Consider the following 17,991-nt stretch of genomic DNA (forward strand, 5'->3'; position numbering starts at 1 on the left):
ACAAGTCCAATAGCCCTAATATTTTATTATTTTAATAATTATTCGACAGATGATAAAACAATGAAATTACTCGCCAGCAATTAAAATGCCTAAAAGAGTTTCACAACCACCACTCCCAACCCTTCCCAGAACCTCTCTATGGCAATTGAGTCTTTAATGATCAACACCAGCCACCACCTGGACTGTTTATTTTGTGCACTGTGGATGATATTTTGCCATTATATGATATTAAGTTGTTTTTTTTTTTAAATACACGCCATTGTTTCTCATAAATCAAAATATCTTTTATTTCTGTAAACACTGAAATCTTCTTCAAACATGATTCAATATGTGATCAATACTCACTCTGTTAGGACATACAGCATACAAAAAAAGTTCATCAACATCCATCTAAACAGAATTCATATACAAAATCTACATGCGTTCCAGTCGCTGCACAACAGCCAATAAAATGACGAGAAATTAGGAATTTAAGTGGTTATATTTTTAGAATCAGTAGCTCTGATGTATCCCCATTAAAAAAAGCACATAATTACCTTCACCTCAAGTAAACATTCCTAGCTTTTTACTTAATCCAGCATACTAAGTTTTTTCAACTTCACAATACAATGTTCAAATACCCTTCCTAAAATGAAGTAGAAAAATCAAAATAATTCTTTAAATAAACAAAACCATTACAAATAAGAAAAACTACACAGTAAACCATAAATATATATATAGGCATAAGGGATAATATGGCATTTTAAAGGCCACTCTTTGCAATAAACACCTATAAAATAAAGTAACTGACTTCTCCGGTCCTTTTATAATAGAAATAGAAATACCAGTGTATTACTCTCTTTATAACACTACAATGATATCAAGCATTTTGTTTGTTTTTTAAGTTCTTTCATAATTTTACATTCTGAGTTTGTATAAAATGTACAAAATCAAAAATGGTGACTGTAGGTCTTCATACATTAGCACATTCGCTTAATGGCACTTTTGTCTTACACAATGAAAAGATGGGATAAATAGGTGTCTCTGTGTTTGGCAATAGTTTTTGAGATATATAGTGTGTAATAACAAGTAGTTTGCAACTTTAAGGACTTAGAGGGAAAACCTTTGGTGCAAGCCAGAACCTTTCATGTTGAATATAGTGAGGAATGTGCTATTGTTAACGTGGCCATGTCATGCACATGTATGCTGTTAACTGTATCTTCCAGCATATGAATATGGCATTAGTAAGTGCTAACGGAATTGGTGGTGATTGGTTAATAGAAAATGTATTATTTGTGTATACAGGTACAAAACAATTATTTTAACCGAATGGTACACGTAAATATGTCTTTTTTTATTTGATGAGGTTTGAGGAGTAGGTTGTGTGCAAATATGACTAACTGTGGAAGTCTTGTTTTGGATCCTAGTTACAATGTCACAAGATTCAAAAGTACAATATCACACAAAAATACTGGTAATAAATATAAACATTACAAAATTCATTGAAAAAACAAGTTACTAGACTGAATCATAGCTTAACAATCAAAAATACTCTAGTAGTGCAACACCTGGTCTCTTAAAAAAAAAAAAAAAAAAGAAACAACGTACTGTGTGTAAAATATATAAATAGAAATAAATAACTGGCTTCGATGAAAAGAAAAAAGATAAAGCCTACATCAAGACATATCATTCTTCATGTAGCCTACAAAGGAAAGTTTCACCAATAAAAGTAAATCCTATAAGAAAACAGTGCTATAGGACATACCCATGTTTTAAAATAGCTGGCTCTTGGAGGCTGGTCACACATTGTATACCTTGGTTACTGCTCCTGTTGCCACAGTAGCACTGCTGGATGCTGATGTTGCTGACGTTGCTGACGGCCTCTCCCTCCTGACGTATCTTGGCTTGCGAACTGTAGACCATTTAAAAAATATATGAGTAAGAACAGAAAGCTCACATCGACCCTACAGTATACATTAAACAGAGTAAGTTTACTAAAAGTTTTCAATAATCAGATATTCCCAATAGATGTTTTGGAACTTTGGTTAAATTCAAAACAAAGATTAAGCAAATTTCACAAATTTTACCTGAAGATGTAGCTTCAGGAATCATGACAGCCTAGTAAGAAAAATAAACAAGTAAATACTTTGGTATCCACACAATGCTGTGTTTATTTAAAACATCAAAAAACATTTAGACAAAAACAAATTGATTATAGATGTCTTACCGTCTCACTTGGTTGGAATATAAAAGCTGGAATAGAAAATTAAACAATTTTACAATCTGCTAAAACTCATCCTGAATAAAAACACCCCAAAACACTACCAACACTACTACTGCTACTACTAATTAATACATATGTGCAGTTGAAATTTGCAGAATCTGCAAAACGTTATTTTACCAAGATCAGAGGGATCATACAAAATGCATGTTACTTTTTATTTAGTCGTCACCCGAATAAGATATTTCACATAAAAGATGTTTACATATAGTCCACAAGAGAAAATAATAGTTGAATTTATAAAAATGACCCTGTTCAAAAGTTTACATACACTTGATCCTTAATACTGTGTTGTTGTTGTTGTTTTTTTGTTTAGTTTACACAGTTAAACAAATTCTTTGGTTTTTCAGGATTTTTATGTATTTGAACCATAGACTGTAAATTTGAACCCTTTCCAACGACTGTATGATTTTGAGATCCATCTTTTCACACTGAGGACAACTGAGGGACTCATATGCAACTATTACAGAAGGTTCAAAAGCTCACTGTTGCTTCAGAAGAAAGCACATTGCATTAAGAGCCGGAGGATGAAATGAAGATCGAATGGAATTTGAAGATCAGGGTAAATTTAACTTATTTTGTCTTCTGGGAAACATGCAAGTATCTGCTGTACTTCTTAAGGGCAGTCCTAAATGAAAAAAATGAATACATAATTCATTCTGTTTAAAAGTTTACACCCCTGGCTCTTAATGCATCACGTTTCCTTATGAAGTACCAGTGAGTGCTTGAACCTTCTGTAATAGTTTCATATGAGTCTCTCAGTTGTCCTCAGTGTGAAAAGATGGATTTCAAAATCATAAAGTCATTGTTGGAAAGGGTTTAAATACACAAAAATGCTAAAAAACCAAAGAATTTGTGGAACCTGAAGGATTTTTCTGAAGAACAGCAGGCAGTTTAACTGTTCAGGACAAACAAGGGACTCAGGAACAACTATCACTAAACAAAAAAATAACACAGCTGTGGATCATTCAGGTAACAACACAGTATTAAGAATCAAGTGTATGTAAACTTTTGAACTGGGTCATTTTTATAAATTCAACTATTATTTTCTCTTGAGGACTATGTAAATGTCTTTTATGTGAAATTTTATTCAGGTCAGTACTAAAAAAATAACATGCATTTTGTATGATCACCTTTTGCAGATTCTGCAAGATCTATGTAAACGTTTGACTTCAACTGTACATATTCATATATAAAATATCATTAATACATACTTATGACTTTTTTTTTTACCCTTATTGCGCCTGTAGAAGACACCGGGGAGGCGGTTGGAACGCTTAAGGTAAAAGAAAGATGCAACTGAGAGGATGAGACCCAGGCTGATCAGTAGAGTTCCTAGAAGAACAGAAGCTGCAACCCCTGGACCACCTGCCATGACAGACACAATGCACAAAAGGTACAAATCAATATAGAAATAGGGTTTAAAAGCTGTTTTTGTGTACTGTCCATATAACTATCATTAAAAAAGGGTAGTAACTTACCAATCACTGTGAATAAAGGTACTAGAATGTGACTAGTCCTTGCTAAAAGAGGAGATGAAAACAATGTAATAAAGCAAAAGATAAAAAAACACATATGTATAATAAACAAAATAAATCAAAATGAGCCCTTGCTAGTGTTGTATGAAATAGTTCACCCAAAAATGTACATTACAAACATGCTTTTCACTTTACAAAATGTTAATTGGAATTGTGTGGAGTACTTGTAGCATATTGCAATGTTTTCATCAGCTGTTTGGAATCTCATTCTGACGGCACCCATTCGCTGCGGAGGATCCACTGGTGATACAAGTGATGTAATGCCAAATTCTCCAAAATTGTTTCGATAAAGAAACAAATTCAGTGGCAGCAAATTTGAATTTTTAGGTGAACTATTTCTTTACAATGAAACAAATGACTCCTGGAGTCAAATAACTCCCAAAATGTATCTTAAACATTTCAAAAAAGCAAGATAGACAAATGATGCATGCATTTGCATAAAGAGTGTTTTACTGTGTTAGCACTTACTATCGTTAAGTAAAGTTGAATTCCCCTGCTCTGTCGAGTCACAGGACACACAAAATGTTGTACTGTTCTCCTGAACTTGAAGGAGCCCTAGAGGAGGATTCAAGGTTACAAAATATACATATGTGCCCCTGGACCACAAAACCAGACATAAGGTTAAATTTTACAAAACTGAGATGTACGCATCATATGAAAGCTCAATAAATAAGCTTTCTACTGATATATGGTTTGTTAGGATAGGACAATATTTGGCCGAGATACATCTGTTTGAATATCTGGAATCTGAGGGTGCAAAAAAATCAAAATACTGAGAAAATCACCTTTAAAGTTCTCCAAATTAAGTTATTAACAATGCATATTACTAATCAAAAATTTTGATATATTTGTAGTAGGAATTTTACAAAAAATCTTCATGGAACATGATCTTTACTTAATTTCCTAATGATTTTTGGCATAAAGAAAAATCAATAATTTTGACCCATACAATGTATTTTTGGCTATTGCTACAAATATACCCCAGCGACTTAAGACTGCTTTTGTGGTCCAGGGTCACATATATCAATTATACCAAATGTCTATGTCAATTACATATGTGACCCTGGCCAACAAATTAAGATTTATACATCATCGGAAATCTGAATAAATAAGTTTGCCATTGATGTATGGTTTTGTTAGGATAGGACAATATTTGGCCAAAAATCTGGAATCTGAGGGTGCAAAATATTGAGAAAATTGCCTTTAAAGTTGTCCAAATGACGTTCTTTGCAATGCATATTACTAATAATTTTTTATATACATTTACGATAGGAAAATCTTCATGGAACATGATCTTTACTTAATATTCTAATGATTTTTGGCATGAAAAAACAAAATACAATTTTGACCCATACAATGTATTATTGGCTACTGCTACAAATATACCCATGTGGTCCAGGGTCACATATAACTTTTCACAGAAACAAAATGTGCTCATGTTGTTTTAAAAAGGTTTAAGTTTTACTAATAACATTACATTAGAAACATACCAGGATCACAGAGTGTAATATTCACACAGGTTTCATTCATTCTTTTTATTCTTTCACAGCAGTCATTGGAGTTTTCTAGCAGCGCCTGAAACACATGCATAACCAAAATACATTAAGAGTGATCTTAAATTACGTTTTAGAGCATGGAATTACAGTAATCAATGCATTTACAATAGTTATGGCTCTCACGTAGTGAATGTTGTGTGAAATGATTCCTGAAGAGAAAAGACAACAGATACCTTGGTCTCTGGAATTTCTAACACAAAAAGAGCAGCACTGAGGATGAAGTAGACTCTACTCATGGTGAGATTACTCCTGTGGGTTAGATGGAGTCAATATGGATCTCAAACCCATTATATTTATGTTCTAAAATGCCACAGTTGGAAGCCGTTTTCTGGTCAATTTATCATTTTATATATTAAGTGTTTGGCATCATCAAGGAAAGCGACCGGACACCTTCCGAGGCGTTTAATCCTACAGTTATAAAGCAAATTTGTCTCTTTTTTGGGTCGGCAGGTGTGTATTCTCTAAAGAATGACATTTTACCATTAATTATGAAGGCATTGTACAGTATGGCAAACAAGCCACCCACCAAACAAGTTCTTCAACAGTATTTACTGAGCAGCTGGCTAATTACTTTAGCTTGCTGTGTGGATATCTAGGATGCCATGATACAAAACAATCTATAAATAAAACAGCAGCCATTACGGTTTTGTTTACCGACGACACAATACAGATTTAGTGATAATAAACACGTGAGCTTACCTGCGAAGCGCAAGTTTTAATGTGTCAGAAATCTGTTGACAGCGGGACCTTACTTCCTGATTAATAAACTGCACTGCCAAAATACAAGTCTTTCACTGTTGTATTATTAGATTTAACTTTTTATATCATTATTAGAAAAAAATCATTATTAATTTACGCTCAGGCTGTGATGCGAATTCCATTTAGTAACGTATGAAACAACTTTTTAGAAATCAATATCGTAAGAATAGAGATTATATGTTGTGGCATTAAATTAATTTTTACTCAAAAATATATCGGTGTGTTTTCGTGATGAAATTAATGGACGTGAGATGCAGTATCAGGATGAGTTGCTTTATATCTTCTAAGCTCTATGACTTTTATTATGAAGGTAGTAGCTTTTGTAGTTTTGGTTGCTAGGATACAGTTTATTAGCTCACAACAATGGCAAGGTTTGTGATGAACCACACCGCTTATATGCTGAAGAAGATGTCATAGTAGTGTGATTGTTTAACAAGATCAGTAACCGCAGATAGACTAGTGGGATTTGATCGGTGAACGTTTAATAAATCATATCCATTAACCTTTTCAATTTTGCAAGCAGATTTACATCAGACACTGTACCATCATATTGTCATTGCAAATGCCCATTTAATAAACTACAGTGCCAACTGAATCACAACGTGAATTATGATTTTATACACTACCAGTCAAAGGTTTGTGAACAGTAAGATATTAATGTTTTGAATTCTCTTCCGCTCACCAAACTTGCATTTATTTGTTCTAAAGTACAGCAAAAGCTGTAATATTGTGAATATTTTTTACTATTTAAAATAACTGCGTTCTATTTGAATATATTTTAAAATGCAATTTATTCCTGTGATCGAAGCTACATTTTCAGCATCATTACTCCAGCCTTCAGTGTCACATGATCCTTCAGAAATCATTCTAATATGCTGATTTGCTGTTTAAGAAACGTTTTCATTTTATCAATATTTAAAACAGGTTTTTCAGGATTCTTTGATGAATAGAAACGATCCAAAGATCAGCATTTATCTGAAATAAAGATATGCTGTAACATCATACAATATACCATTTAAAAGCTTGGAGTCTGTATAATAAAAAAGAAAGAAAGTATAAGAAATGAATACTTTTATTTAGCAGGGATGCTTTAAATTAGCCAAAAGTGATGATAAAAGCATTTAAAATATTACAAAAGATTTCTATTTCAGATAAATGCTGTTCTTCTAAACTTTCTATTCATAAAAGAAACCTGAAAGAAATCTACTCAGCTGTTGTCAACATAATAATAATAAATGTTTCTGAGCAGCAAATCAGAATATTATAATGATTTCTGAAGGATCATGTGACTGCAGTAATGATGCTAAAAAATCAGATTTGAAATCACAGGAATACATTTTAAAATATATTTAAATAGAAAACAGTTATCTTAAATAGTAAAAGATTTCCAGAATTGTTTTTGCTATACTTTGGATGTAATAAATGCAGGCTTGGTGAGCAGAAGAGACTTAAAAAACAATAAAAAAATTCTTACTGTTCAAAAAATTTTGGTAGTGTAAATACCAGACTAAATGTATGCAAAGAAAATGCATACATACCAAAATAAAATAAATAAATAAATAAATCTAGCATTCATAGATTCTACTTTGGTACAAACCACAATATTTCCACTCACATTATAAGTACTTAAATAGCGCCACCTAGCGATTTTTTTCCCCCTAGAAATAAAGAAGAAACATAGGTGTAAATGTTTACTGGCCGCGTGAACTATTTAAATTCTGTAGCCCGGGAAAACGTACAAGCACACGTAGCTTGATTAAACCGTAACGGTCAGCATCAACGAGCACCAGAATTATTTACGTTGCCTCAGAATCATTTCTGCATATCAAACAAGTAATTTTCTGGTAAGCGTCACTTCTTTGAAATGAACTAAATAAGTGTAGCTAATTTGTCAAGAAAACTAGCTCAGCTTTGGTGACCGCAGCCGTCTGCGTCGCTTAACATTTGACGTTTGCTCAGATAAATTCTAGAATATTTTTATTCATAAAGTCATTGTTTAAATAAAAACAAAAACATAGGCAGTAGTTTCTATGTTTATTATTTCTAGTGGAAGTAAATGTGTTGACATTCAAAGCCTGGAAATGAAGCCCAATGTCTGGAATATAAAGGAGATGTTGAATATCCCCGCAACGTCTGGGTATGTCTATTACAGAACTGAATTCTGTACTAGAGAATTTTTCAGCTAACTTTTCTTATTTTTTTACACTTACCTAATCATTTACCTTGAAATAGGGCTTAATAATGTAGTGTTTATGTTTATTGTGCTCTCTGTTTGTTATAGAGGGACCAAAACTGGTAAGGGTCTGGGAACAAGTGACTACTCCAGTCTGAGTGACTCCCAGTTTCTGTTGGGCTCTCAAATGTGGCCTGACAATTCACAAGGGTTTACTCAGGAGATGAGTGGACAGAGCAGAGGTTCTCAACATACCTCACAGGAGGTAAATATAGAGGGTTTGCACTTACGTCACAATTTGGTCAGTTACCCGGATGTGCGGCCATATTGGCGATACTCGGATGTAAGCAACAGCATGGATTGCATGGTTAATGTTCAACTGAATACGTTGTTCTGCTAATTGATGCTGTCTAAACCATGTTTAAAAACATTTGGAGGCTTCTAAATCAGATAGAGAATGACTTAGTTAGCAGGAAAGTGCACAATATTTTGAAAAACGAAGTGATAAGACCAAACACAAATGTTGTCAAGATTATTGCCCTGGAAATCGTGGTTCAGTTTGGCCAACCATAAATGCCTTTTTTTTTTTTTTTTTTCCCTCAGACAGTTTTTTGCACTCTTTTGCTTAATTTGTTATAACTCTATAGTACTACAAATGTCTATAAGTCTATAGTACTACAAATGTTTTTCCCGGTCCAACCGATTAGTACAGCCCAAAACATGACAATAATTGACCATTTTCAGTAGCAATAAGCAGCAAAAAAAAGTGTTATTTGGTTCAGCGGCATTGTTTACTTTAAGTGCCACCAATATGGCCGATTGAAGACAAGTTGTGAAAACACAATATTTCATGCCTAAACTATCTTTTTATTTTGGTCCGTTGAACATGCCATGTTTTATCTAGTATAATATAGCAAACATGTCCTTGATTTTTTTTATCTTAGCCCACTAACCTTTAATAAATGAAAATAAATGCAATGTTGTTGTGAAGAAGTCTGTACAATTTTATAATATTTTAAGTTTCCAAATTGTCTAAATTCTACAGATGAAGGAAATGATGGTGGCCAGCAGTTATAGTTCTAAGCCGTTTTTGTTCGGTGGTGATGGAAAAATCTCAAACTTCACTGGTGGCAAATTTGCTGGCATGTTGGACAGATTTGAGGAGGAGAAGAGAAAAGCAAAGGAAAAATATGAAAGGTAATCAGATTATTCTTGATCCTTGCACAATGAAAAACTATTCTAACCATCCTGGTTTCCATTTCTAAGTTTCCTATTGCAATTTTTTTTTTATGTTGCTTTGGTTCTGACATATTGTTTAATGCTCTTTTTCCCTTTTTAGGGAAATTCTCACTCATGGAATTCTACAATTGCAGGAATCCCTGGAGAGCGTAAGTATTGTATTTAAGGCAAACGCAATGTTTATATTACAAGCCATGGTTTTTATACTACAGGACTTTGACTTATATTTTCCCTTTTAGACCAGAGAGACTTTGTTAAGTCGCATTGAAGGAAGTAATGACATAACCAAATTTGTAGTGGAGAAAATGGATACTTTTTCAAAAACAAGTATGTTTTGTTTTAACTATATGTAGATGGTTCTTAACAGTTAGCCAATGCTGGCACCTTGCAGAACCTGCAAAGTGTAAATTATTTTACTAAAATAAAAGGGATCATAAAAAAAATGCATGTTTTTTTATTAGTACTGACCTGAATAAGACATTTCACATAAAAGATGTTTACATATAATACACAAAGAAAAATAATATCTGAATTTATAAAAAAAAATGCCCTGTTCAATTCTTCAGGTTCCACAAGTTTTTTCAACATTTTTGTGTATTTGAACCCTTTCCAACAATGACTGTATGATTTTGATATCCATCTTTTCACACTGAGGACAACTGAGCATTCAAACACTCACTGATGCTCCAGAAGGATTGTAAACATTTTGGTGTGTAAACTTTTTGAATTTGAAGATCAGGGTTTATTTGACTTATTTTGTCTTCTGGGGAACATGTTTCTTCTGTAGCTTCTTAAGGCCAGTACTAAAAAAAAAAAAAATTGTACATATCCTCATTCTGTTAAAACATTTACACCCCTGGTTTCTAATGCATCGTTGTTGTTTTTTCTGGAGCATCAGTGAGCATTTGACAAGCAATTGACTCATTAAAAACAGCTGTGGATCATTCAGGCAACAACACAGTATTAAAAATCAAATGTATGTAAACTTTTGAACAGGGTAATTTTTATAAATTAAACTATAATTTTTTTTGTGGACTATATGTATGTGAAATATCTTATTCAGGTCAGTACCGTATTAAAAACAACATGCACTTTGTATGATCCCTCTTATTTTGGTAAAATATTATCTATATTGCAGATTCTGCAAGGTGTATGTAAACTTTTGACCACAACTGTAATAGCAGATACATATTTTAATTTTTTTTTTTTAAATGTTGTAGATGTTATTTATAGCCTATGACATTGTTGTCTTTTGCAGTTGAAGGTTATTTAAACAGTGTGAAGGAAGGTATAACATGTCAGTTTGAGACACTGCAGAGCCAAACACAAACAGAAATTGCGGACAGGGAAACCAAGGTAAGAACTGTCATATAACAGAAACAATCGGTTTTAAAATGTATTTTATATTTGCATTTGCATTAAAGCCACACTTTTTTCTATTAAACAGAGCAGTCTGGCTGCAAAAGAGTTGAGCTCAAGCATGCTTAACCTCCAACGGGATCTGGAATATCTTAAAACAGAGCAGAGCAAGGAGCAGGGCATGCTGGGAAAAATTCTATCTGAGCTTAGCACTTTGATCTCTATTCACAAGCCAATGACAGGACCTGGATCTGCCAGAATGATTGACAGTGAGGTCCAGACATCACCTGATTTGCTAGAGAGGTTCTGTTTAATGTCAGCTGAAAAACACCACGAAAGCAAGACGATATGCAACAGGCCTGTCATTTATTCAGGAAAAGCTACGGAGCAGAACCATTGTCCACTCACAACACAGAAGACACAAAACAGAAAGGCACATGCTGCGCCTGTAGAAAAACAGCAGACAGCAGTCACCGAGGAGGTTTCCCCTGATGCTTCACAGAGATTGTGGTGCACACAGAGAAGTGGGCTTGAGACTAGACCTTCAAGCCCACTTGTAGATGTTCAGTCCACTGCATCCATCGAGGACCACGGAGGACAGTGGTCAGTGACAAACCGATTTGTCACTGTTGCCACTGTTGCCACAGTGCCACCACTGAAAGTACCTAAGAGGCGCCACAAATCACTGAATTACAGGTGGAAAAAGAGAGCCTTGGTTCTCCCACAAAGACAGCCGGTGAGAAAAAAAGCACCAGTGAATTTCTCAGACAGCCAGCAGAATGAAGACCTTCAGTGCGAACAAAAAGACAGAGTGCCTTTGGCTTCTCTTTGTGACAACTGGAAAACCATCAACAAGCCTGTTGTAGAGAATCTCTTAAAACTACAGCAGCAAGCAACCATCGCACCAGTCAGCAGATGTGTAGCTGAACAAGGACTCAACCCCTTCAGTTTGTGGTCTGAGGACACAGACAGCTCCCAAATGATGGTGGAATACAAGATGTCTGAATGGGAAAATGTGGTGACTGAGCCTAAAGCTAGTGTCATTGAAGAAGAAGGTGGGCTTTGGAAGCTCTTTGACTCCACTGATGACTCAGAATAAGATGCAGAATACTTTCATACTGTATTCTGAATACACTTGCATTTGAGAAATTTTCTACAGTATCTCCTATGTTAATTTTTTTAGTATGTTAAAACTAGAGATTGCCTGTGAACATGCAAACCTTGTTCTCTAACCACTTTCCTATAGACATCTGTTCCTCTTCTGTTGCTTTACATTCAATTTTCTTTTTGAAGTATGGACATTATAAAAACTTAAACACAAACAGGCAGACTTTACTACATCTAAAAGTATTCTGTTCTGTTTTTCTCATACCATATGCTTTGAAAGCAATAACATAATAAGCACATCCTGTAACTTAGGCATGTCATATTCAAGAAATTTGTGCATAATTTGTTTAGGCCTTGTAAATATTTTAGACAGCCCCAATGTAACAACAGGTATAAAATAGTTCTAAAATATATTCAACTTTGTTTGCATTTGAAACTTGACATAGATTTAGCTGTTGTAACATGTTTAATAAATTGCATTGACTGCTTAAAGTTACAGTACATGGACTGTATTGTGCAACTCTACGCAATACATTTTTACTTTGCTAGTAAAGTAAAATCTTTGGAGTGTTACTTAATCTGAGCTGTGTATCTCAAATCATTTGACACGTATCTTAACTCATACTATATACCTCAGCAATTACTAATATTATCTGAAATCCAAAAGTGTAAATCATATCATAGTTATAATCACTAATGCACTTGCAGAATTTTAAATCAAAATGGTTTCATAACTATATATGAAAGCCTTCCTCTCCCTATATCTACAGTTTTCTAAAAGTTGTCTTGTGAATTAAAAAAAAAAAAAAAAAAATTCATGAGAAATCATTGTTGGATAGTGTTGTCATTCCTCTACCAAGTCAGCAGGAGGGGGCATGAGTCCACGAGGATTCAGATTTGCCACCAAACACACATCATAACTGTCGTGCATCAGAGCCTGCTTTGCCACAACAGTCCATACGTTTTCCCAGGGATCCAACTGCAGGATGTCTTTAGTGATGGTATCGTGACGATCTTGGAAATGAGACATGTTTATGTAAATGTAAATAAGTATTGAATTAAATTTTGTGGTTGCATGAATTTAACTTCAAGTTAAAGGCTGAAGTAAGTTAACTAATACTGATATTACAATATTAACGCATTTTACCTGCTCCTTTGTAGTATCCACAGACATAAAGTTTTCCGTCAACAGCACCAGCATTTGATGCATTGCTTCGAAGTGATAGAAGAGACCATGGTAAAGGAGGACCTTCCCTCCAGAAATCTCCATCAGGGTTGTAGATCTCCACTACATTAAGGCAGTGACGTGATTGGCCACGATCCACACCTTCACACCCAATACCACCTGCAGGAGGAGACACTGAAATTCATTCAAGGGGTATGCTTTTGATATTGCTTTATTTCCGAAATTGAAACAATTGATGGGAAACCCAATGCATTAAGAGCCAGGGAGTTAAAACGTTTTGAATTTGAAGATCAGGGTAAATTAAACTTATTTTGTCTTCTAGGAAAGTATTTTCTGTAGCTTCTGAATGGCACTGCTAAATGAAAACAATATGAAAAATGTACACATCTAAGAAAAATGTACACATCTTCATTCTGTTCAAAAGTTTGCACCCCTGGCTCCTAATGCATTGTTTTTCCTTCTGGAGCATCAGTAAGCATTTGAAACTTATGTAATAGTTGCATATGAGTCCCTCAGTTGTCCTCTGTGTGAAAAGATGGATCTCAAAATCATAGTCACTGTTGGAAAGGGTTCGAATACACAAAAATGCTGAAAAACCATAGAATTTGTGAAAATTATTTTTCTGAAGAACAGTAGGCAGTTTAACCGTTTAGGACAAACAAGGGACTCATGAACAACTATCAGTAAACAACAAAAACACAGCTATGGATCTTTTTAGGTAAAAGCACAGTATTAAGAATCAAGTGTGTGTAAACTTTTGAACACTGCATTTTTATTCAAATTCAACTCTTATTTTCTCTTGTGGACTATATGTAAACGTCTTTTATGTAAAATATCTTATTCAGGTCAGTAATAAAAAGATACATGCATTTTGTATGATCCATCTTATTTTGGTATAATAATTAACATTTTGCAGATTCTGCAAGGTGTATGTAAACTTTTGACTTCAACTATAGGTGAGATTATGCTTTCATGAAAGTGAATAAACCATTGTAATGATGACAACTGTCATAAGCGCCTTGCATTAAGCGATATTAAGTTAATCCGCAAGTCTCATTCTATGGAAATATTAACCCACAATCACAAAAACTGATACTTTTAAATAAAGTAAGTTATCACATTGTACATTCTCACCCAGTACATAGATTTCCCCATTGAGTGTGACTGCGCTGCAACGGTATTTTGAATACTTCATAGGGCCAAGTTCACTCCACTTGTTGGTTTCTGGGTCATATTCAAGCAGGCGATTACTCATACGGTCAGGCTCGTCATCTGTGCGGTATGACTGACGTTCATGAGACATGGCAGGACAGGTGCATTAGAGGGAAAGAGAGAAGGCACAGACAGTTACTGTGATCCCCACTTGTTTTTATTTGTTTCGTTTGCACCATCGATGTTACATTCTTATGACTCTTCTTGCAATATATTTGCAGATCGTACCCTAAAGATGCTAAATTTGCACTATTTTGGTGTATTACCTGTGGCGTCCGCCCCCCGAGCACATACAGGCGGCCCTTCATCCGAACTACGCTGTGATAGGCCAGGGGCATGGGCAAAGGGGCAGCGCTACGCCATGGTCCACCCTGTAGAGACCAACGCTCAACACTGTTGGTGATGAGGAACTGGTTCTTCAGCTTCATTTGACCCCCAATCAGATAGAGGTTTTCTCCCAAAGAGCCCAATGCGTAAGAATCACGATACTCTGCTGAGCTCAATTGTTTCCAGGACCCTTGAGCTTCCTTGTTGTACCTGAAAGGGATGTAGCAAATAATAGGTTCTTAAATTGTAAGTTTTACTGTCTGTACTGTAATGAACAGATAGGTTTAAGGCAGGGGTTCTCAACTCTGGCCTGTGACCCATTTTATAGGCAGGTGAGTTTGATCAAGGTTGGAGTTAAATTCTGCAGCAATATCTTGTAGGCCAGAGTTGAGAACCCCTAGTTTAAGGTTTGGCTGCATATATTTGATGTTGAAAACATATGTATGACCCTGGACCACAAAAACGTTCATAGTGGTTAATTCTTTTAATTTGGGATTTATACATTATCTGAAAGCTTAATAAATACATTTTCCTTGGTTTGTTAGGATAGGACAGTATTTGCCGAGATACAACTATTTGCAAATCTGGAATCTGAGGGTGCAAAAAATCCTTATCAGAATTTGAGTTTTTATATATTTATGGTAGGAAATGTACAAAATATATCCATGAAACATGATCTTTATTTAATATCCTAATGATTTTTGGCATTAAAGGGAAAATCATTTTGAACTATACAATGTTTTTTTGGCTAATGCTACAAATATACCCATGCTACTTAAGACTTATTTTGTGGTCCAGGGTCACATATATAGTATTGTCATTTTCTCCTGCCAAAGCCTCACATGAAAATCTCAACATTTCTCTCTTTCTGTCTTGACATCCTTCTTGCTCCCAGCTCTCCTGCAACAATAATGTCATTCCTCTCAGTCACCACCCCAGCAAAGACATATCCAAGTGCGTCACCATATCGTGGGGAGGTGATGAAAAGAGTCCGGCCTGTTTTGGGAGCATAACAGAAGCTGCGCTCTGTATAGCTTCCGTAACGTGAGCGAATGCCACCGCCATCATTACCAATGCAGAGCAGAAGATCTGTGGTCTCCATGCCATAGCGCAGCTTCAGTCTGCGGGGTGGAGCATCTGAATCCAAGCTCGCTGCTTCAACTGCCTCTTCCATTATCTGAAGACATTCGGCATCAGCTAGAAGTGCCGTGTTCCTTTTCATCGTCCCCTTCAAATAATCAGCACCCACCAGTGGAAGACGTACCTTCTTTAAGAGCTCTGGAAGGTGTCTGGCCCGGTTCTCTTCATCCTCTGACCCTACACCCCCTGGACGGTACTTAACCCAGCGCATCACCACATCCAAAATGCTCTCTTCCCGTGAAACATTAAGGTCGTCTGAGCCCAATAATGCCCCTAGCTGGTGTGCTTCCAACTCAAGGACTTCCTCCCCAAGGCATACTTCAGTGAAGTGCTGCCGCAGATATCGCTGAGCCTGGTCGGCCAATTCTTCTGCCCCTAGATCGCGGGCATAATAATAGATGCCCAGGCAATTGGAAGCATCCATGTTGTCAATCATGTAGGTCTGACAACGACTGAAAACATCGTCCATCTGTAGGAGAAAAGCAGCAACAGAGATTCCCTGCACATTGGCTGTGGTAAGTGGAAGATTGGAGCTGTACATGTATTCCAGCAGAAGGGCCAGGCTTGGGGCTGGCATGTCTCTTAACACCACCTGACGGTTGGTACACTCACGCAGGCCACAGGTGAACATTACACGGAAGTAGGGGCTGAAGGCAGAAAGCACCGCACGGTGGCATGGGAAGCTAACACCTTCAGCGACTAGAACCACATCTGTTAACTGCTCAGCATCCCGCATTCGATTTAGCTGTTCCAACAGCGTTAAACCATGCTTGGCTCTCAGATCCATTTTGGGTGTTTTTTCAGCTTACAACTTAGAGTAGTGTTACCGTTAGCCCAAATACATCCTGGATGTCCTTCACAAGTTTTATCTGAAGAGATAAAAAAGAATTATTAGCTAATGCAGCTAAATGACAACATACTAATGAAAAGTCCACAGAATCGTATTGAAAGTTGGCGCATTTTAATGCACCAATAATTTTATCTTGCTCTAAGGGTCAGTGCTAAACAGGTCAGTGCTCCGACATGTCAAAAGAAGGCAGTTATTGTTGTATCAGTCACAGTATTGACAACAACCTAAGTCTATTGCATTATATTAGCACATGCATCAGTGAATCGTACCAGATCTCTGGCTTCCTGTGGTGTCTGCCTTCAGGCAACAATTCGTCCATTACCCACACTCGACACAAACACGCTGCCTGCCTTGCGACTGACAGTAAACACTGGGAGAGGGAGCATGCTCAACCTTCCATGCCCATTTCAGCTAAGCAATAGTGCTAATTATAGAACATGATTTGTCAAACTGGCGAAAGGGAGAACAAGCAAAATATATTCAACAAGTATACATGAACACTAACCATTACTTGATATTACAGCATGCCTACAAGATTATATATATATAACGATAAATTCTCATTTTGCTCAGTGTGTTTGCAATGTTTATGTTTTGGTATTTCTGGCATGAATCGGGGAAAGGCCCTCAGTACATAAGAGCTGAGGTCAAATTTCACCCCATCACGCTCTTAAAGGGTCCACACAATCTGTGTGTAAGCATTTGTTCCTTAATGGAGCTTCTTAAGCATTACGTTTGATGCAGTTATAGCTATTTATGAAGTATTATCATTTTATTGATGAAGCAATGAAACAGAACTTTGTGATTTAATTATTATTTCTTAATACTGCACAATATTAAACCCACACATTTTATTTGTAAACATTTTTTTTAATATACATATACAGTTGAAGTCAAAAGTTAACATACACCTTGCAGAATCTGCAAAATGTTAATTATTTTACCAAAATAAGAGGGATCATGCACAATTCATGTAATTTTTTTATTCAGTACTGCCCTGAATAAGATATTTTACATAAAATGTTTACATATGGTCCACAAGATAATAATATTTAAATTTATAAAATTGATTCCGTTTAAAAGTTTACATACACTTTATTTTTAATACTGTGTTGTTACCCGAAAAATCATTCAGGTGCCAGAAATTCTGTTCAGCATTTTTGTGTATTTGAACCCTTTCCAACAATGACTGTATGATTTTGAGATCCATCTTTTCACACTGAGGACAACTGAGGGACTCAACTGAGGGACATGCAACTAAAGGTTCAAACACTCACTGATGCTT

General features: G+C 35.6%; 3 protein-coding genes across 4 annotated transcripts; 1 reads left to right on the forward strand and 2 right to left on the reverse strand.

Moving 5' to 3' along the window:
- Window positions 1–884: 884 nt before the first annotated feature.
- c12h1orf159 (chromosome 12 C1orf159 homolog) lies at window positions 885–6,106 on the reverse strand. 2 transcript variants are annotated; one of them, XM_073852091.1, is made up of 8 exons: window positions 6,054–6,106; window positions 5,289–5,373; window positions 4,267–4,353; window positions 3,742–3,783; window positions 3,494–3,628; window positions 2,207–2,232; window positions 2,067–2,097; window positions 885–1,891 (listed from the first exon to the last, which is right to left on the reverse strand). In XM_073852091.1, the coding sequence occupies exons 2-8, from the start codon at window positions 5,326–5,328 to the stop codon at window positions 1,779–1,781; spliced, it is 474 nt and encodes a 157-aa protein (XP_073708192.1). In that variant the 5' UTR covers window positions 5,329–5,373; window positions 6,054–6,106; the 3' UTR covers window positions 885–1,778. The 2 variants fall into 2 exon arrangements, with proteins under 2 accessions (XP_073708192.1, XP_073708191.1); XM_073852090.1 differs by having other exon boundaries at window positions 5,528–6,089.
- A 2,088-nt stretch (window positions 6,107–8,194) lies between these two features.
- On the forward strand, window positions 8,195–11,983 carry ccdc36 (coiled-coil domain containing 36). The gene is made up of 7 exons (XM_073852121.1): window positions 8,195–8,250; window positions 8,395–8,551; window positions 9,332–9,483; window positions 9,626–9,674; window positions 9,765–9,852; window positions 10,784–10,881; window positions 10,973–11,983. The coding sequence occupies exons 1-7, from the start codon at window positions 8,195–8,197 to the stop codon at window positions 11,981–11,983; spliced, it is 1,611 nt and encodes a 536-aa protein (XP_073708222.1).
- A 1-nt stretch (window position 11,984) lies between these two features.
- Window positions 11,985–17,128, reverse strand: kbtbd12 (kelch repeat and BTB (POZ) domain containing 12). The gene is made up of 6 exons (XM_073852120.1): window positions 16,976–17,128; window positions 15,559–16,725; window positions 14,656–14,926; window positions 14,312–14,462; window positions 13,139–13,336; window positions 11,985–13,005 (listed from the first exon to the last, which is right to left on the reverse strand). The coding sequence occupies exons 2-6, from the start codon at window positions 16,641–16,643 to the stop codon at window positions 12,836–12,838; spliced, it is 1,875 nt and encodes a 624-aa protein (XP_073708221.1). The 5' UTR covers window positions 16,644–16,725; window positions 16,976–17,128; the 3' UTR covers window positions 11,985–12,835.
- Between the last annotated feature and the right edge of the window lie 863 nt (window positions 17,129–17,991).

The sequence above is a fragment of the Garra rufa genome, chromosome 12 (assembly GCF_049309525.1).
Source record: "Garra rufa chromosome 12, GarRuf1.0, whole genome shotgun sequence".
NCBI classification, from domain to species: Eukaryota; Metazoa; Chordata; class Actinopteri; order Cypriniformes; family Cyprinidae; genus Garra; species Garra rufa.